The sequence below is a fragment of the Berghia stephanieae genome, chromosome 12 (assembly GCF_034508935.2).
Source record: "Berghia stephanieae isolate SIO BIC M18660-M18661 chromosome 12, UCSD_Bste_1.3, whole genome shotgun sequence".
Lineage (NCBI taxonomy): Eukaryota > Metazoa > Mollusca > Gastropoda > Nudibranchia > Aeolidiidae > Berghia > Berghia stephanieae.
The window spans coordinates 19,573,768-19,595,605 of NC_088371.1; the positions used below are offsets into that span (position 1 = coordinate 19,573,768).

General features: G+C 37.1%; 1 protein-coding gene across 3 annotated transcripts in view; it reads right to left on the minus strand.

The window, feature by feature from the left end:
* The window catches only part of LOC144958067 (cytoplasmic polyadenylation element-binding protein-like), a 54,048-nt gene that overhangs the window by 10,511 nt on the left and 21,699 nt on the right, over nucleotides 1-21,838 (minus strand). For all 3 annotated transcript variants that reach the window (XM_078889672.1, XM_078889673.1, XM_078889671.1), the window contains 10 exons: nucleotides 21,700-21,838; nucleotides 18,936-19,016; nucleotides 16,708-17,125; nucleotides 15,001-15,074; nucleotides 13,935-14,089; nucleotides 12,776-12,889; nucleotides 11,530-11,592; nucleotides 9,837-9,961; nucleotides 4,649-4,847; nucleotides 4,053-4,147 (listed from right to left, as the gene is read on the minus strand). In XM_078889672.1, coding sequence (XP_078745798.1) covers nucleotides 4,053-4,147; nucleotides 4,649-4,847; nucleotides 9,837-9,961; nucleotides 11,530-11,592; nucleotides 12,776-12,889; nucleotides 13,935-14,089; nucleotides 15,001-15,074; nucleotides 16,708-17,125; nucleotides 18,936-19,016; nucleotides 21,700-21,838 — 1,463 coding nt within the window. The remainder of the gene's footprint in view (nucleotides 1-4,052; nucleotides 4,148-4,648; nucleotides 4,848-9,836; nucleotides 9,962-11,529; nucleotides 11,593-12,775; nucleotides 12,890-13,934; nucleotides 14,090-15,000; nucleotides 15,075-16,707; nucleotides 17,126-18,935; nucleotides 19,017-21,699) is intronic.

Below are 21,838 nucleotides of genomic sequence, written 5' to 3' on the forward strand. Positions count from 1 at the left end.
TTCAAAATTAATTAAATTTGCAAATACTGCCGATAGATCCGATATCTCTTCATAATAACACCTACAATTGACTTATTTCTTGCTTCCTTGAATTTGAGCTCTCTATCTTTTGTACTTTTTTCTCTATATAGCGCCTACTAAATGCCCTAAATTTTCAATATGGCCGTCGTCGATTATATAATTCTGAATTTTTTTTTCTTCAATTTTTATGACTTTTATATGTGTGTATACATTCATATAATACAGTTATGTGATGAAAATCAATCATTTCTGTGTTTTTCCATTTTGGGTATGTATGCCCCTTAACTAATTGTCTCAAAACTGTCCTATGTCAGGATGAACTTAACACTCAAAATTAGAAATTTAGCCATACTTATAACAATTGAGTTAAAATAAAAGCCTTCACCGAGGAGAAAGAATGAATTGATTTTGGTTCTTAAACTTCAAAAAGTATCAGATAGACTTGGTTGGGTTCAAACAATAATAATAATAATAACGATGATGATGATGCTTTTGTTTGTTTTGTTTTTAAGGGTTTTACAGCGCTTGCAACACATTTATTTTTTTTTAAAAGGGTTTTACGGCGCTTGCAACACATTTATTTTTTTTTAAAAGGGTTTTACGGCGCTTGCAACACATTTATTTATTTTTAAAACGGGTTTTATGGCGCTTGCAACGCATTTAGGTCATATCAGAGCCAGTAAAAAGGAAGAACATGGGAAAGTATAAAAGTTCTAGAATTACAATGAAAGCACCCAAGAAAATGTAAGACAAGAGGGAATTATTTTTTTTTTGTTTGTTGCTTTAGGTCTCTTCCAACACAATTGAGGTTATATGAGAGACCGCTGAAACAAAAAAACAAACAAGCAATCTAACAAAAATAGTACAAATGTAAATCAAAATCATAACCTAAATTATAAATAACCAAGAACAAACAGGCAGAAGATTTACAGAAAAAATAAATATCCCCTGTCAAAAATACAATCACAAACCAAAGAAGCAGGATAGGCTAGTAAAGAGAAGAAGAAACGACATCACTATTGGATCGTACACCCATGCGAACATCATAGGTATATGATTCAAGAGGTTTTTTGTTTGTTTGTTGCTTTAGGTCTCTTCCAACACAATTGAGGTTATATGAGAGACCGCTGAAACAAAAAAAACAAGCAATCTAACAAAAATAGTACAAATGTATGTTTGTTGCTTTAGGTCTCTTCCAACACAATTGAGGTTATATGAGAGACCGCTGAAACAAAAAAACAAGCAATCTAACAAAAATAGTACAAATGTAAATCAAAATCATAACCTAAGGATATCATAAGCTAAATTATAAATAACCAAGAACAAACAGGCAGAAGATTTACAGAAAAAAAATATCCCCTGTCAAAAATACAATCACAAACCAAAGAAGCAGGATAGGCTAGTAAAGAGAAGAAGAAACGACATCACTATCGGATCGTACACCCATGCGAACATCATAGGTATATGATTCAAGGGTGATGCTCCCATCCAACCACCCGCAAGCTAAATTATAAATAACCAAGAACAAACAGGTAGAAGATTTACAGAAAAAAAAAAATATCCCCTGTCAAAAATACAATCACAAACCAAAGAAGCAGGATAGGCTAGTAAAGAGAAGAAGAAACGACATCACTATCGGATCGTACATCACAGGTATACGATTCAAGGGTGATGCTCCCATCCAACCACCCGCCAAGAGGGAATTAGTTCGTTTTGTTTGTTTGTTTTTAAGGGTTTCACGGCGCTTGCAACACATTAAGGTCACATCAGCGCCAGTAAAAAGGAAGAGAATAGGATAGTAAAAAGTTCTAGAATTACAATTAAAGCACAAAAGAAAAGGTAAGACAAAGGGGAACGGGTTCAAATAGGGAACAGATGTAGATTCAAAGAGCACACCGACAAAGTACTTAGTTTGAGATCACCTAAAAGTCTCATCCAGACACAAGCACAGGTCCCAACTAAGAGGAATACACTCAAATGTTTACCAATCATATAATATAATATGTAAACTAAACATAATACACTGCATAACAGAGAGATGATTTACAAGGAAAAAAATATCATCTCCCAAAACTATAACTATACATTCGACTGTTTCCCTCCCAGTCAAGGAACTCCGGCAAGGATCAGGACAATGACAGGAAACAATTGGAAAACAGGTATGGGGGGATAGAAGACACAGCATGTACCTCCCTGCCCACTATGGGAGGTCAGGATCCCCACCCAGAGGGAATTAGTTCAAATAGGGAAGAGGTGAATAGTTTGAGATCACCTAAGTCTCATTCAGACACGACCACAAATCCCACTAAGAGGAATACACTCAAATGCTTACAATATAAATTCAAAACCACAATTATAATAAGAGAGAGAGAGAGAGAGAGAGAGAGAGAGAGAGAGAGAGAGAGAGAGAGAGAGAGAGAGAGAGAGAGAGAGAGAGAGAGAGAGAGAGAGAGAGAGAGAGAGAGAGAAAAGAGAGAGAGAGAGAGAGAGAGAGAGAGAAGAGAGAAGAGAGAGAGAGAGAGAAGAGAGAGAGAGAGAGAGAGAGAGAGAGAGAGAGAGAGAGAGAGAGAGAGAGAGAGAGAGAGTGTGTGTGTGGTTTACAAAGCATAAAATATCATCTCCCAAAACAATTATACATTTGACTGTTTCCCTCCCAACCAAGGACTCCGGCCAGGGCCAGGATAAAATCAAGTAATCTCTTTCCAAGACAAAGACAGAAGGCAAATTGGAAAACAGCTATAGAGGGATAGAATACACAGTAAATGCCTCCTTGCCCACTATGGGAGGTTCCATCAGGCAGGATCTCTTTCTTCATGACACAAGGGAAGCAACTCAATGATACACAATACCCATATCTACGAATGAGTAACATCCCTGTATTTAAGTTTTCAGCCACTCTGCTGAAACCAAAATGTGTTTTGCAATCCAAAACAATATAAATTTTTTTTTTTTTTTTTTTGGGGTGTTTTTTGTTGTTGCAATTCCAATCCATTTTTTATGAACACAAGCGTATTGTAGACCTGTAAATGAGCTCTATAAAAATTGACTGATACTGAAACTCTTCGTAATTCGTTGTAGCGGTAAAATCCAAAGAATCAAAATGAAAGGTAAACAGCAAGCTCACTTGAGCAAAGCAATGGCAGAAAACTAATTTGTGTGGGAATTAATTAGGCTACTTACAATTGTTCCTTATAATTAGGTACCCAATCAGTGAAGAAACTTAGAAATGGTCAACCAGTTTGTTTACAACATGAGGCAATCGAGATGTGCTTGTAGCAATCATTTAACTTTCGATTTGAAGGTGTCTACATAACGAACTTCCGGTGTTCGAATTTTTCTTTTTCATACTTTTCCTGTCCAAGTAAATGTGGTCAATTTTGGCTTTGACGAAACAGTGAAATTTATCGCTCTGCGGCTCAGTTAAAATTGGCTACGATAGGTTTGGAAAGTGAAAAAATAATTTCACGAAGGCTGTGTGAAAATACACTGGGGTGGGTTCAGACACGGCAATTCTAAAAAGCGTCACTTAGCCTTGGCAATATATCCATCGGTAATATAAACAGCCCATGAGCTATGCGTGGCGCTGTGGAATATTCCTAATTACAGTCAATTGACTACGATTCGTGATTTCTTTCTTTATTCAATTCTTTCTTCCCTTTTTAAAAAATATTTGAATTTGACGAATTGACTGATTTCAGTTAATTCACTGAGAATTTACAGGTCTAGTATTGGGTATTTAATGGCCAATGCCCATAAATATCAAGTCACTATTTCAGGTAAGGTAAGTTATAATGATCTAGCACCAGAGGAGTAAACCATTTCATCCACACCTCTTCAGATATTTATCTCCTCAAGAGGGCATTTATTTTTCACTCATTTACTTCATCCAGACAGATTGAACTGGATTCTAAAAAAAGCCTATAATTATAGTCATTGTTCTACCTGGCAGGGCAGGCAAGAAGTGCTCTTTTCTTCATGACATAAGGAAAGCAACGTTTTCTGAAAAAGAATATTAAAGTGTTTTAACTTACCTTCTTGGTAAACTTGGTGGTTTTGATTTCAATGAAAGCTGCCTGGATTGCCTTCATGTAACTCTTACGACTGCTGAATGTCACACGACCAGAACCTAGATTGATACGTCAAATTTGAATGAAAATGTTTTCTATTCAGGAATTATACGGTGAGCAGCTGAGTTTAAACATTCTTTAGCTTGAATTTTAGATATTAGATAAAGAGTTTATATTGGCTGACAGCTGATATTCTAGAGAACCTATGGTATGAATATAAATAACAAAGGATAGTAGTAGTAGTAGTAGCAAGCCTCGCAGTCCGAATGACGCTTGCTGAGAATTGTGTGATTCAGTCATGGTCGATAAGTATAGCTGCTCTCTCCATCCATGTTGTAAATTTTCCATTGAAATAGAATAGATTGAATCATCATTGAATCTCTTCCTACCAATGCAAATGTTGCTGCTTGAAGCCCGAAGAAATAAATAATAGTCAAATTAAATGGACTATTTGAATTTAGTGTTTCATTCATCTTTTTTTTTGACAAAGGGAAAACTCGAAACAATCAAATTGAAGCTTCTATTCCATATGACTATTATTGTTATTTATTTCCACTTACCAATGGGATATCTGTGTTTGTCTGTGTCGATGCCAGACTCAACCACATTCCCAAACAAGTCGGCCATGATGATTCCAAGGGCTTCGGCTGTCAACATCCCATGTAAGGCCCCGACAAAGACGGTACGGTTGGAGTCGAGACGTTGAGTGGGCTGGAAGGAATACTTGCTGTCTGAGACAACCCATGGAATCACTTGGACCTGGAGAAGAAAGATTCTCATATTAAAAACTTTAAAACTTGGGCTTTTAAATAGCGCCGCATCACTAAATGTCCTTAAATCACTTAAAAGAGTATCAGACATGATCACACAGCTTGGATGGACTCCATTAGAAGACAGACGGAAAGAACAACAACAAAAATTTTTTGTTCAAAATCACAAACAAAATGACAGCCATTTCACCAGAACCACTAGACATACAACAAAATTCACGTATTCAAAGAAAAACCCTCTCAAAAGCACTAAAACACCAACAGATTTTTCTGAAATAAAGACCAATGTTCTTTTTTCAAGTTGATTTCAGCAATGTGACTTTCAGATTCCTAACAATTATAATTTTTATCTTTAGACTTCTGCCGTTAGGCCTATTCAAAAAGGTGTGTTTTTTGCATAACAATAGCTTAATCCCTTGACGGCTAATAGCGTCCTGTTTCGGCCGGCCGTTAGAGACCCTGTGATTGGTCAAAGACTTTGGGACGCTTGACTCTATAAGAATAGACAGTGGTGGTGGATCAAAGCGGGAACATTTTTAATAATAATAATTATTTCGCATCAGAAAAAATAACTCTGATGTTCATATCTCCCTATTACAATAAAATTGCTACCACAAATGACAAAATTGGCCCACAAATAAGTTTACAATAATTGTCATCAAAGGATTTTTTTAAATACCAGCCGTACTTTTTTTCAGATTTTTACCAAACAAAGTGCAAAGTCAATGATTTTCACCCGTAAATAAAATAAGATCTACATCGCTATTTCTACTTTTTTTTTTTTGTCGCACATTTACACAAATCAAAGCTGAAAACAACCAGTGAAACTGACAGCCTGCCATTTCCTTCACAACGATTGGATTTTACTTACTGAGTCCAGTCTTGACTACCCGGCCCATGAATATTTGGCCGTTGTCGGTTTTTGTCGGGTTGACTCTTACAGAGTTAAGGAATGTTAGCTTTGAAATATTCACTTACAAGATCAAAGAATTTACTGTCATCACTTTTACCCTAATCTAATTATATTTCGAGAAAAAATGTGGAGTTAAAAAAGAATTTAATTGAATTAGGCTTATAAAATGGCTTAAAACACGGATGTAAACATATTTTGCTGACATCAAGTTCTTGGGTAAATTTGTTTGATGATAGCCATGATGATGTGTTGGCCGTGGTGAATGAAGGGACACGTTTTGCCGAAAGGTTGCCAAAAAGTCTTTAGCGTGGAAGTCTGAAGGATGGTCGGGTATAAACTCTCCAGGGATTGTTAAAGGTTCTCCGTATACTAATTCAGCTGGAGAATGACCGATATCATCCTTAGGTGCAGTTCTTAAACCAAGCAGAACCCAAGGTAGTTCATCCACCCAATTTGGAGTTATTAGACGAGCTTTGAGGGATGATTTCAAGGACCGATGAAACCGTTCAATCATGCCGTTGGACTGAGGGTGATACGCAGTTGTATGATGAATCTGCACACCAAGTTGACTGGCCATCTGTTTCCATAGCGTGGATGTAAATTGTGAGCCCCTGTCAGAAGTCATATCAACAGGAATACCAAACCGCGAGATCCAATTGGAGATCAGGGCTTTTGCACATTCTTCTGTTGTTGTGGTTTGTAACGGTATTGCCTCAGGCCATCGGGTGTTCCTGTCAATTATAGTAAGGAGATGGGTGAACCCCCTTGACTGAGGTAATGGTCCAACGAGGTCAATGTTTATATGTGAGAATCGCTTTCCTGGGACATGGAATGTTTCTAACGGTGCTCGTATATGTTTTTGAATTTTCGAAGATTGGCAGTTGTGACATTGCTTAACCCATGCTGACACTTCTTTCTTAAGACCATGCCAGATAAACTTCTTGCTGATAAGTCTGACTGTGGCCTTAACTCCAGGATGACTCATATTGTGAATAATTTCGAAAACCGGTCTTCTGAAGTCGGTAGGAACGAAGGTCTTGGGTAGCCAGTTGAGATGTCACAAATTAACTCTGGACCCGAGTCAACGGATGTTTTGACGATTTTGAGGCTTGTTAATGCAGTTTTGTAAGCCTGTATGTCAATGCTATTTTCTTGGGATTCTGCCATAGCTTGATAGTCGATGCCAATTGAGACTGAGTTTGTAACTGCTCTTGAGAGACAATCTGCGACAGTGGTGTTTTTTCCAGAAATGTGTCGGATGTCAGTTGTGAACTCGGATATGGCAGATAAGTGCCTTTGTTGACGAGCTGACCATGGTTCAGTTGATTTGGACATGGCATGGATTAATGGTTTATGGTCAGTAAAAATAGCGAATTGTCTCCCTTCAATGATGAAACGGAAATGACGGATGGCTAAGTGAATACCAAGCAACTCCCTATCAAAGGTACTGTATTTCTGTTCAGGTTTACGTAACTGCCTGCTGAAAAATGCCAATGGTTCCCAATTACCTTGATGATTAAGTTGTTCAAGGACAGCGCCCACAGCTTGGTCGGAGGCGTCAGACGTTAAAGCGAGGGGCGAGTTCAAGCAAGGATGGGCTAACATTGTAGCGTTACTTAGTGCATTTTTACCGTCAGTAAAGGCTTTCAACATTTCTTGCGTCCACGTAAGTGCTTGACGTTGTTTTTTGACTTTCAAAGCACTATATAGGGGTCGAAGTATTTCAGCTAGTCTCGGAATGAAACGATGGTAAAAATTCAACATCCCGAGGAACTCTTGAAGTGACTTGATGGTTTTTGGTTGTGGAAATTGTTTAACAGCCTCAATTTTTGTCGCCATTGGGACAGATCCAGAATGCGAGATGTGATGGCCAAGGAAGTTAAGAGATCTCACACCGAAAAGACATTTCTCAAGACGGATAACGAGGCCTTGGTTTCTAAGTCTTTCGAATACGATTTTGAGATGTTCCATGTGTTCTGCCTCAGTTGAACTTGCAACCAGAATGTCGTCTAAATAACAAAATACGCAGTCTAAATCTTGTAAAATGGAGTCCATTAAACGTTGGAATGCTTGTGCTGCATTTTTTAATCCAAATGGCATTCTTAAGAACTCCCAAAGGCCGAAAGGGGTTATCACTGCCGTTTTTGGGACGTCTTCTGGAGCGACTGGAATTTGGTGGTATCCTCTGACAAGGTCGATCTTCGAGAAGATGATCTTACCGTCTAAGTTTGCTGTAAAATCATGATGTGTGGGACAGGATATCGATCTGGTATAGTAGCATCGTTAAGTCGACGAAAATCTCCGCAGGGACGCATTGTGCCATCAGCCTTGGGGACCATGTGTAATGGGGAAGCCCAAGGGCTCTTTGATTTTTGAATTATGCCCATTTTCTCCATTTCCAAAAATTTTTTTTTGTACACAAGAGTTTTTCTGGAGCCAGGCGACGAGCACGTGCGAATACTGGGCGACCTTTGGTTGTGATGAAATGTTGCACGCCATGTTTCACAGTTGCCGTTGAAAATGTTGGTTGACGTAGTTCTGGATAGTTATTCAATAATTTTCTGAATGTATTGCAGTTCGGCTCGAGTGGTGAGAGTTCGGCGTTTGCGCAAACTGAACTTACTGAACAAGGTACGTGCGAAAACGTTTCAGCGTCGATAAGGCGTCGACCACGAATATCCACAAGCAGATTATGATGACGTAGAAAATCTGCTCCAAGTAGGGGACGTTTGACATCAGCTTTGATAAGTCGTGCATTGAATGAACGCGATCCAATACGTATGTTAGTTTCGAAGCATCCGTATGTTTTTATTGTAGAACCATTAGCAGCTTGTAATGCGAGATCAGTGGAACCCAAGCTTTTGTCTGGCGCAGAGGCGGGTGTGACAGATACTTGAGCTCCAGTATCTACTAAAAAACGTCGGTTTGAATTTTCATCGACGACGATGAGTTGGAGATTTTTTGATGTGGGCGCGTTGGCTGAGTAAGAATCCGGGTCGACAGCAGAATTTACTGTTGACCCGGCTTGGCGTTTCCCTGGTTCTTCTTGTTTTTCTTAAATGAATTGAAGAGTTTGCATGTTTGTGCACATCGACGGGCATTTGAACCAAAACGTTGATGGTACCAGCAGAGGGAATCTATTTCACTGGTCATGGTTGGTGTGTCAACTTCACAAGTAGTATGAGAAATTGAAAAGGAGTTAGAGTTTGAGTGAGCAGCGTAGAAAAAATTGTCAGCTTCTCTGGCAAGTGCCCTGTAATCATCCAGGTTGGACGAGTTTGCTAATGGAAGTCTGATGTTTGCTGAAGTTGTCTTAAGAATAACTGTCTGAAGAGCAGACAGGGCTTGTGTTTGCCGAGGAGCACTAACATCCTGTCCATTAACTCAGATGGCTTTAAGTCGCCCAAACCATTCATGTTGAGTAGAGATTCCGCTCTCTCTGTTTCTGAAAGGCCGAACGCAGACAGCAGGAAGTTTTTCAGTATTTCATATTTACCTTCCTTGGGTGGTGATGATAGAATAGCAAGGGCTCTAGTTGCTGTGTCTGAGTCTAAGGCAGCCACTACATAGTAGTACTTTGTTTCATCGCTTGCTATATCGCGTAAGGCAAATTGTGCCTCGCTTTGTGCAAACCACGCTGAAGGACAAGTGGTCCAGAATGTGGGCAATTTCAATGCTACGGCGTCGATAGACATGTTTATTATTATTATGTTCTTGTGAAGAGTTGAACTGGTAAATAGTAATAATAATAATATATACCTATCTCAAGTTGTTTTAAGTCGGGGTCACCAATGTAGCATCTACTTTACTGGAAACAACAAACAGTGAAAGCAATGTGTAGTGAATTTTATAAATTTAGTGAGTTCTCTCGTGTTTACGTTTTTGTCTGATCTGGCGTGTAGAGTAGTCTTGCAGTTAGCAGTATGTGGTAAGTCTTCGTAGTTCGTAGGAAACGGAGATCGCCACAAGATTACCATTTTACAGTTCTAAATTGAAGATGTAACCAATTTGATATATCTAGCTGCTGACAATCAATGCCGTTATGACATCTCATGACAACCATACCTCTTTAGACCTCATCCTGCGTGAAGAAAGCTTGTAGAAGTATTCACCATTACTGAAGTCATGGGTGGAAGCCTGAAGCAATGACCGGACCGATTTCTCACTGTCAAACAGCAGGTACACATAACCTGGGTCAAAGCAAGGTGTTAAATCATCTCAATTATTGACAAGTTTATCATTACTTTAATACCTGTCAATTCTATATGAAAACAACAAATAGACAGCTCTTGTCAAAAAGAATGAAAGAGAAGACCCAACAGTAATACGACCTCTCCCATAAGTAGCAATAAATGAATGATTCCAAAATTATAATCGTACATAATTTTTCATTATATGGTTAAAATGGATAAGGACAAAGACTGAGAACACAAAAAAAAAAAAAAAAAAAAAAAAAAAATTTAAAAAAAAAAAAAAAAAAGCCAATGCAAACAAATGCATGATCCCTAAACATGTAATTACATGAATGCAGTATTCTATATTTTGCACAATACAGTTGCTATTGATGGATTGCTGACAGAATGGTTGATTGTTTGTTTGTTTTTAAAGGTTTTACGGTGCTTGCAACACATTGAGGTCATATCAGCGCCCGTAAAAAGGAAGAAAATTGGATGGTAAAAAGTTCCAGAATTACAATTAAAGCACCCAAGAAAAAGTAAGACATTGGGGAACTGGGAACAAATAGGGATCAGATGTAGATTCCAAGAGCATACCACCAATGTACTTAGTTTGAGATCACCAATAAGTCTCATCCAGACACAAGCACAAAATCTCAACAAAGAGGAACACACTCAAATGCTTACATTATACATTCAAAATAAATATAATATTACATAACAAAGAGATGATTTACAAGGAAAAAAATATATCTCCCAAAACAATAACTATGCATTTGACTGTTTCCTCCCAGCCAGGGCCAGGACAAAACCAAGTAATCTCATTCCAAGACAAAGACAAAAAGAATGTTGGAAAACAGATATAAGGGGATAGAAGACAACAGTATGTACCACCCTGCCCACTTTGGGAGGTCAGGAACCCCACCCAGAGAATGGTTGAAAAACTAGTTCAGGAATATTGGACATTAATGACAAGTGGTGGAAAATTAAATGTTTCCATTTATGAATTCACCTGCACGAGCAAAATATATCAAAAGCATCCAAATGAAAGTGCAATCGTGGTAAAAATGGAAACTTTAATATCTATTTATGCACAGCGCAGGTGATGCAAAAAGTAATCCCATAGATGAGCCAAGCAATATAAAATGATTTTTTATTTAAAAACAGGATATTGTGACAGAAGATGTGGAATGTCGCCCTTGTTGTTTAAGATATGAGCAAAAAAAGTGAATATAAAGTGTAGGAAAGAAGTTTCATGTAATGAAATACCTGAAACCTCTTCTTGGCGGTGTTTTACTCTTGCCTCTCGCTTTTGTATCACCACCCTATTTTGTTCAATAATCACCGCAACATTCCAATACAATATGGCCGCGCTCTCAATAGCATACAAGTCCACATTAAACAGATTGGCAGGTGACCTTGTTCCTGAATTGCACGCAATTCAGATATTTGGAAAATTTTAACTGCATTCTAGTCGGGAAGAATGTTCTGTCCATTTCCACTGACCTCAATTATACAAATTATTTCAACACGAAGCATATTTTCTCAGGTCATCAACATAAATAAATGAAATTGGTACCCACCATCCTTTCCAGGCCACTCAACTTTGAGGTGTCCAAACTTGTTGAAGGCTGTCTGTAAACCAGCTGTATTGGACAAGAAATTATGGGAAAAAGGTATTAAGATTTCAACTGTTGCTTCAGAGGCCAACTGGGTAGGGAATCTGTTGTGTGTAATATGAATATGTGAGTGAGTTTGTGTGTGTGTTGTGAAATTCCTAAATGTGAGTGAGTTTGTGTGTGTGTTGTGAAATACCTAAATGTGAACTGTAGTCTGGATCCTCAGGGCTACTACAACGCCCACGAAAAAGAAAAAGAAAAAAATAATTGGAGGACTGAGCCAAGTTTGTCTCATTATAATACAGAATAAAACTAAAATGAGCAGACTATACTGTGGTCTGTAACAGTTCCAAAATGCTTTTTTTATTATCTCTCATTCGTCTTTAGTGTTTCATTCATTGTGTTAAGTTGATAAAGGGGATCCCTTGAACGTCCACATTATGTTTTCTTTGATTAAGTTTCCATTCAATTTCCTATCATTTATTTCTTCGAGCTTCCAGCAGCAACATTTTCATAAAGCCAAAAGAGTCAGGTTGAGAAAAAATGCAATGCAGTGGTGACAATGAGATGCGTTCAAAGGAATGATTGATGCTTTGCAGTCATGACCTGTATAGCTTAAGTGATTACAGTATATGTTATTGAATAAAAGATAGTGTTTTGGTGATAGAGATTGACAGATACATTAAAAAATCTACACTTTTTTAAATACAAACCTGAATTTCCAACAAACAAAAAAAGTTCCTGTCAGTACCTACTGCAGTTTTATGTCTTGTCACCTAAAATGCTTTAAAACAAAGTAATGTTGTCAAGCATGACCACATTTATGAAAATAAAAAAAACTGAGCATTTATTTAGAGCAATAACCAGTAAACGTGTTCAAAGCATTTACAAGAGGTTCCTAGCCAACAGCAACACTTAACATATTCCAATTCTTTTCAGACAAAAACAGCGCCGTTTATGGCCAACTACTCATTTTACACCTGAATACAGTGAGAAAATGTTAATAAAGATGAGCCTTTTCCAAGGACTCAACAATGCTCCGATCTGAAAGAGAGTGTCTATACCATACACTCATTTATATATGAGTAGTATTTTACCGATGTCCAATCCAAATTATATTTTTGGGGAGAAAATTTCTCCCTTTCCTTAAAAACTATACATACAGATTAAACTGATTTATCAGGTAGTTGTTAATGTCATGTATACTCACACTCTGTGATGTCCCAAGGGACACCTCCAAGAAACACCTTGCAGGAGTAGACGGGGTTCTTGTGGTTACGAGGGGGGAGGTGGCCACTCCACGTACAACTTGCCTCACTCACCGCTGGAGAGAGGAACAAAATTATGGAAATATTATGACACCCAATTTTACCCTTGGGAGTTTACTTAACTTTGTTATACATTCATGCATAGAGATAATTGTTTCAAAATATTTTGTGTTTGCATAATTGCAGTGTGGCTTAGTTTGATTTTAGTAAAGTGGTAAAATCCCTTTAAAATGACTTTCAATGTGATTGTGAAGATTCTGTTCAGAAAATAACTAGAAAATCAAACTGATGCAGTCATAAATGAATTTCAAAGCCGTAAACATAAACTAAAATCTGACTCACCTCATCATGACATCGGTTACATTAGCGCTAATATTAGTCCCAACAATTTCTATTTATAACAATAATGAATAACAGAATTGGAATAAGTTCCAATGAAAAGTAATTCTTTGACCATTTGAGTACAATTTCCAGATTTAAGAGGAAAATGACAATACTGGCCAAAAATGGCTTAATTTAATTCACTGACTACCTGGCATTAAAAAAAAAATATGCATTGAATACAATACTTTTTTTTTGCATCACTGAAACAAATATCACTGAAACTCAGAATTATTCAATTCTGACAATATTTGAACATATATACATAATATAAATGGGTAGTTGATTGAAATTAACAGAAAGAATATAAAATGAAAGACTGAATGATGATAACCCCCCAGACACTAACAGATTGTAATGAAGTGAAAATTGTGACCCATCTCAATATGGTATTGTCAACCGACATTGAAAATTGAATTTTATAAAGATTAAATCATAAAATTTGAGCTATGTTAAATGATTTACTTCATGCATGGTCGAGAAAAATGAAAGTAAATTCTTATTTTTGTGAATCTAACAATATTGCCTATAAACCCAGCTCTCTTCATATGGGTAATCTAGGCTTAACAAAAACAAGATTGATTCAATAGATCACATTTGATATTAGCCTAAGTATGGAGTTATTTATTTACAAATGCAATCCCTCATTTACTGTGAATTAAGTTCGTTTCCTCTTTTTTGATTTCTCCATTAACAGCCACCGATTTTTTGTTTATTCACCTGCAGCATTCCGATACAATCTGGCAGCCCTCTCAATAGCGTACAGGTCCACATTGGACACATTGGAAGGTACTGGTGTGCCTGATTTGGCACGACCACTGCTGCTGGAACTCCCATCCAGAGATGATGGCTGCTTTTGTCGCACAATTTGACCTCTGAGATTGAAAATATATAATCAACAAAACAATGATGAAGCCTTGATAAAAAGTTCCTGAACCTTAATAAAACTGAATAAATCTGTAACACTGTCCCTCGGATGCAAGATTTGAAGCATAATCATCAGTTCAGTACTTTAGAAAAGGTATCTATTTTTTCAACTCTTTACTCTCACATTGATACCGACCATTCGTTTGCGAAGATTGGACCGCTGCTCAAACATCTTATCTATTCAACACCCCCCCCCCCCCCCCCCACCTTCAGGAACTTTTCCCCTCGCCCTCAAACTGTTCCACAACAACTTTCTACTACTACTACTACTACTATTACTTTTCTGCTACAATTACTACTACTACTACTATTTATTGTATTACTCCCGTCTCCTTCACAAGCTGACCTCTCAATTGTCCTGATTACACCCCTGGGACTCCCTAACCACTATCCACGCCGCACTAACGTTTCATTCATACTCCCAACCATCATCGAATACAGACAATACAAGTTGAATTACATTTTCTTATTTTTTCCCACGTTAATTTGTTTATTGTTGTGCTGATGAAGGTTTTGTACCCAAAATGTCCATTGTCTGTATTGTTCCCATCCGAAGCCTCTCCATTTTCACTTTCATTCGTATTTTTTTTTAGAAAAGATTGTGTTGTACAATTAAAAAGAGATCCCCATAGTATAAAAAAACCCCAACTATATTCACCAATTTGCTCTAGATCCATTTGGAAATCCAGATTTGGCTGAAGAATTCAAAATTAGGTCATCGAAAATAAAATTCAATTTTACTGGTTTCTTCACCAGATTAAAAAATTGTCAATCACTTAAAATGGCTTTATGGAAAAATACAATCTATTTCTATGAGACAGATCTACTCTTTATTGCCTTGGGGCAGTCATTTATTTACCTCCTCACCAGAGTTGACCCATCTCCATTGCTGGATGAGGTTCCCGACTGTTCACTGTCAATGTTGAGACGGCCCTGAAAAATAAACATGATTTCCTGATAGATTATTTGCACAAAGTATCTTACGATGAAACCCTGAATAACTTTTTGGCAGCAAAATAACAGCGTTTCAATGTGTAGGAGAATTTGTTTGTATTTAAAGGTCTTAAGGCACTTGCAACACTTTCAGTTACATCAGCACCGATTAAAAGGAATAAAATGGGATGGTAAAAATTCTAGAATTGTAATTAAAGCACCCAAGAAAAAAACAAAGGGGAAATGGCTCCAACAGGGAACAGATGTAAATTCCAAAAGCATACCATCAATGTTCTCTGAGATCACCTAAAAATCTCATCCAGAAACCAGCACAGGACCCAACTAAAAGGAATATACTCAAATGTTTACAAGATATGTGCAAAACAAAAATATAATGATCAGTATATAACAGATTATTTACCAAAAAAAAATATATTGCGTCCCAAAGCAAACACTATACATTTGACTGTTTCCCTCTCAGCCAAGAACTCCGGCAAGGGCCAGGACAAAACCAAGTAATCCTCCCATTCCAGGACAAAGACAGAAAGCAACTACATATAGAAAACATATAGGGGGATAGAAGACACAGCTAGTAACCTCATGCCCACCATGAGAGGTCAGAAGACCCCATCCAGTGTAGGAGAATGCTAAAACATGAAAACCTACAATTCAGTTCAGTCAAGGGTTCTGTAATGTATAAGATGGGCACAAAAGACCTTTGAACTTTAACAATGGGCAGAGAAGACCTTTCAATGTTTATATGAACATAGAGGTTCTTTCAATGTTTATAGTGGACATAGACCTTTGAATTTGTCAATGAAAGTTGTTTCTTTTAGTTTAAATGCATATTGCTTTTAACACTTCAAGATCGTTTCAGTACCTAAGAAAAGGAAGATAGTATACAACACAAGGAAGGACGGGTTTAAAGCTGCCTCCGTTAAATCCTTGGTTGTCCAAGATAAAGGATGAAAAGGGGAATAATGAGATACCAATAGAAGTCTATCCCTCTGTCAAGCCAAAGGCCACCCAAAGTTTTACACAGACAATAACGTGGGACCTTTGCTGAAATAGAAATTTCTGATACTGTTTTGTTTTGCGTGTAAGGGTTTTATGGTGCTTGTAGTATATATTTTTATAGGTCATTTTTAAGCCATGAAATGATGGTTGTAAATAGTAGTTTTTCTAAAAAAGAGGCACTTTGGAAAAAATTCTTTATGCTCATACAGTAAAAAAAGATGATTTACCTGGCAAATATTTAACCGAAAAACTTTTTCACGTGGATCTCCTGGCAAGAGCATGGACAAAACTACGTCACTTCACTCAAAGCCACATAGAAATGGAATATTGAAGACCCTACCAATAGCCCCAAAAATCATCCCCCAATCTATAATTATTTATAATAGGATTAAGTTCTTGATTCTTTCTACCTGAAAAGATCACTGGTGTAGCCACAGCATTCTTTTGTGTTGTTAAGGTAAAAAAATTAATTAAAAAATCAATGTTATATAGGATTTTGAACAGGTACCCTTTGTTGAGAGGCCAGTAACAAACCCTGAGTCACAGGGCTTAATATGAAATGTACATATTTTATACCCCTAATAAACTTATCCATTATTTGCCAATTCAAACTTACCAAGATATCCAATAGAGCAGGGTCATCTGCCTGGTAGTGGCCATTATGTTGTTGGGTCACAGCTGTCGGAGCAGAAGGGGCTGCTGATACTGGTATAGACATTCCCCCGTTCCCAGCACTAATTCTTCTATGGATCACTGGCGTTGTTGCCACATTGTTGGAAGCTAACATTGAATCCTGCTGCTGTTGCTGTTGATGGTAGTGGTGTTGCTGTGGCTGCGTCTGTTGCTGCAGAGGCGAAACGGGAGGCGTGAGGGAAAGGGGTGTCTGGGCCATCTGTGTGGCGGCCATGGCCTGTTGATATTTCATCCCATGCGTTTGCTGGTGACGGGTCAAGAGATTGGAGTAAAGCTTCTTCTCTATAGGGGACAAGCCTGTTGCATCACTTTGTGGGCTGATGGGAGAGGGGAGAGGGTCTCTGGATGGGATGGAGATTGAGAACAGGATTATAATGTAATTTGTAAGTTTTAGTTTTTAGTTTAAAGACTTTTATATTTTTTACAATTTAAGTCTTATGGAGCTCTTCCCTTACAAGTAAAGGGACAGGTATCAGCACGAGGTGCATTCCAACTTTTTTTCTAACTCCTCAATTCATTCAGTGTTTAGTGGTGTAACAAATGACTGACCAACTTGCCTTAATTGAATAATAATAATAATAACAATAATAATAATAATAATAATAATAATAATAATAATAATAATAATAATAATAATAATATAATAATAATAATAATAATAATAATAATCATGATGATGATAATAATTAATAATAGACTATAGTGTATAGTATCCTCAGACATAAGTTCTTGGTGCTTTACATCAACACAAATTTTCAATATATTACATATTAAAAAGAAGACAGGGTTTTAAGGATTTCTTGAACTCAAGATAATGATTTGGACTCCCGAATGCTTTTCAAAATGGTGTTTCCTACAGACAGACCAAAATGAGAAAAGTACACTTGTCTTCGCCTTTGTACAAATGCGTGGGACAGCCAAACCGGTGGGTTCATTGGAGGATTGTCACGATCGAGTTTCAAATATTTCTTAAGGAGTTCTGTAAGGTGGGAAAGGGGCATTGTTTTCCATACTGCTAAATGCTTTGAATTTGACCCTCTTCTCAACAGGCAGCTGGTGTAATCTTTGAAGTTTATGTATGTTTGTTTTTAAGGCTTTACGACGCTTGCAACACATTAAGTCTTATCAGGCCAGTGAAAAGGAAGAAAATGGGATAATAAGTTCTAGAGTTACAATTAAAGCACTCAAGAAAAGGTAAGACAAAGTCGAATTGGTTCAAATAGAAAACAGATGTAGATTCCAAGCGCACACTATCAAAGTACTTAGTTTGAGATCACCTAAAAGTCATCCAGACACAAAATCTTTGAAGCAGAGGTGTAAAATAATTCAACGGCTATAAGCCGACATAAAGCAATTGGACAAGTCTAATAAGAGACCAAATAATCCTTAACACAGATGGTCCCTGAGCAAAAGGATTAGAAAAACCTATTGTATCCAGGCTTGCCACGCTTAAACAAGGATGGTCAGATATCACAAGTTTGTCAAATTGAATCAAGGTCGCGATTTCCAATGGTGGTTAATGGATTTTAAAAATCTAGCCAATCAAAATCAATCCGCAAGGTCTATTTCTTGGTTAATCCTTTAAATAATAATAATAATAATAATAATAATAATAATAATATTAATAGTAATAATAATAATAATAAAGTAATATTTCAGAGCGAATACCTCAACTTTAATATTATTTTCACTCTATCATGTATAGACTTGACAGGGAATCCCATTGACCAAAATAATACCATGCATGTGAAGTATTAACTCATTTCTCTACTTTACGACATTTAGTTAACTTGGCACATTAAATATATCTGCCATGTTGATTTTCATGTGATCAAAAGCTGAAATGGATGTCACTGATCAAAAGCAATTTGAGCAAATTAAAGTTTTTTTTGTGGTTACCACTGAAAAATTGATAAACCTAATTTTTAAAAATGTGTTCCAAGTCTCATCTTTATGCTTTTAACTCTCTCATGTTACCAATGAATAAGCAATCAAACAAATTTTGATTATGTTAAATGCAATAGAGTCAAAGATGAAGTGAATCCAAATCAAACTTTTTAAACGTCAAAATTAGTCAAATGAAGCACAAGAAAAGAACAAAAGAGAAGTTACAACAACAGTCCAAAATATAACAAAATAAAATAAACCTACTGCATGGGGGATGGGAAGACATTTTGATAGAGGAGTTTCTCAATCGGCAACAAGGACCCCTCATCTATGGCTGTGTAGGGACTGGAGAGAATAAAAAGAGTATCAAGTCATAAAATACAAACAAGAAAACTGACTGAAAAATTTATACATTTCTGCACATGCCTGTGAAGCATGAGACATTAACAAAACAATCCGCAATACAATATCAATGGCTTTCATAGCAACAAAATTAGGTCATTTAAGCGTCAATAAAAAGGAAAAAAAATGGGCGAGTCAAGAAATTCTAGATTTGCAATTAAAAGCACACAAGAAAAGTAAGACAAAGGGGAATGGTACAAATAGTGAATAAAGTTAGATTCCAATAGCATACTATCATTACGCATAGTTTGAGATCACCTAAAAGTCTCATCCAGCAACAAGCACAGAATCCCACTAAGACGAACACACTCAAATGCTTACATCATACATTCAAAACAACAAATATAACAATACTTAACTATACATTTGACTGTTTCTCTCCGAAGCAAAGACTGACAAGGGAAAGAACAAAACCAAGTAATCTCATTCCAAGACCGACAAAAAGCATGTTGGAAAACAGAATATAGGGGTATAGAAGATATAGTCAGCGACCTTCCTGCCCACTATGGGAGGTCAGGAACCCCACCTGAAACAGGTGGTGGCTAAGTATAATCACCGAGGTTGACACATGAACTTGAAACAAACTTGTTTGTTTTTATGTTTTTAAGGGTTTTCCGCGCTTGAAACACATTTAGGTCATATCAGCGCCAGTAAAATAGGAAGAAAATTGGATAGTAAAAAGATATACAAAAGTAAGACATAGAGGAAATGGTTCAAAGAGGGAACAGATGTAGAGCACACTATCAGAGTACTTAGTTTGAGATCACCTAAAAGTCTCACCCAGACACAAGTACAGGTCCCCACTCAAATGTTTACCAATCATAAATAATATGTAAACAAAATGTAATACAGTGCATAACAGAGATGATTTACAAGGAAAAAAATATCTCCCAAAACTAACTATACATTTGACTGTTTCCCTCTTAGCCAGGGTCAGGACAAAACCCAAGTAATCTCATTCCAAGACAAAGACGGAAAGCAAGTTGGAAAACAGATATAAGTGGATAGAAGACAAAGGACCTCCCTGCCCACTAAGGGAGGTCAGGAACCCCACGCAATTGCAACAAACTTTTCTTTTGACCCCATGCTCATAATAAGCAGGAGATGCTTAAAGATATACTTTGGGCATCTCAAGCCTGATGGTTTAGTGAGGCGCACTCTTATGGCTCTCACCAAAGGAGGCTCAGTCTATCCAGAGGGCTCCCTTTTCATGGATGTGGAAAACAAAAATCTCTCTGAACTTGAACATTTGGCCAAACACAAAAGGTGTGGATAAAATTACTTGAGGGCATAAACCACTTATCATAACCAGGCCTGTTTATGCTCACTCTTTCAAAGTCTGAAAATGTCCGGTCTTTATGTTCATAACAATTAATGTGTAATACATACTGTTTTTTCGGGTGCATCAATTGCAGTGATATCCGTATTGTGATCGATGCAAGTCTCAGGCATTAAAAAAATCTTGATAAGTAATCCATAACAAAAAGAACTGATGAAAACAATTTCAACTTACTTTATATTTTATCTAGGACAGGGAAACAGTTATGATAACGCCATTTTAAAGAAAAAAAATTTAAAAATAATCGAGGCGGATTTGTACATTGAGTAAATGCATTATTTGTAATTCAATTTTTCAGCCTTTTGGGCTGAAATTTGGTCTCAGCTCCAAATCATAACAAAGATAGATAACAAACATCATGCGGATTTCAGATCCTTGACCAGTTATCTCGAATGATGAAAGTGGTTTCACGATGCAGGGCGCAATCCCCATCAGTAAAACCCATTAGCAGAAATTACTTATTTCCGAATTTTCCTGATAGTCTAAAATTAGACTGACATGATTGTCTCTTGTAGGTACCCTACTAACATAATAGAATGCAATATGTGTGTCGGTGTATGTGTGTGCTGTTTACACTTATGATCTCGTTATTTCAAAAGATTTCTATTAAACTTATTACATTGTGATCTAAAAACATTACTTGTGACAATTTTCAGTTTGACTAACAACATTTAAATACATTCACTTGGGAGTGGGATAGCCAATAACAGTGTTCCTTTCTTGGTTATTTTCTGGTCTTTGATCGGATTGGTGGTTTGTCCTAGTATACCTTTAAAGATCTTCAGCTTATGCTCGCTCCTTTTCTCTCCAATGGTATCCAGTTGCCCTCTGCCACGTGTTTGTTACACTGTTGTCATAGGTGTTATTAACAATTCTGCAGACCAGCTTTTGGACTTTTCCATGCTAATTTATGACTTCCCTCATCCGGGGGTCCCACACACTGCAGCTTCATTTCAAACTGGGTCTTATCAGTGTGGTAATTGTAACAGGCTCGGAAATATGCAATTCACTTTGTTTTTATGTGTTTTATAAGTACCAGAGACATAATTTTAGCACCCGTAAGAAGGAAGATGATGGAAAGGGAAAACAATTTTTTATATCTACCTATCGCGTGTCAAGACTTACACCTCAAGCCCATGAGCAACCTCTACCAAGAAATTAGAGGAAACAAATGGAAAATAACATTCATGAAGGCAAAACATGCTCTGAATAATGAGGGTTCAGAAAATTTGTTCCAAGGAAGAGTGGCATCTCACGGAAACCACTGTGCTTGCATTCAGTTCTTACCCAATATTGGATCCAATGTTAGATGACTGTCTGATAGATCGGTGTCCTTGTCCACCTCCAGCGATTGGTGTGTATGCATTGGCGGTCAGAAGGGCAGCTGTGTCTTGGTATGCCATCTCAGTCACTGGCTGGTATGTGC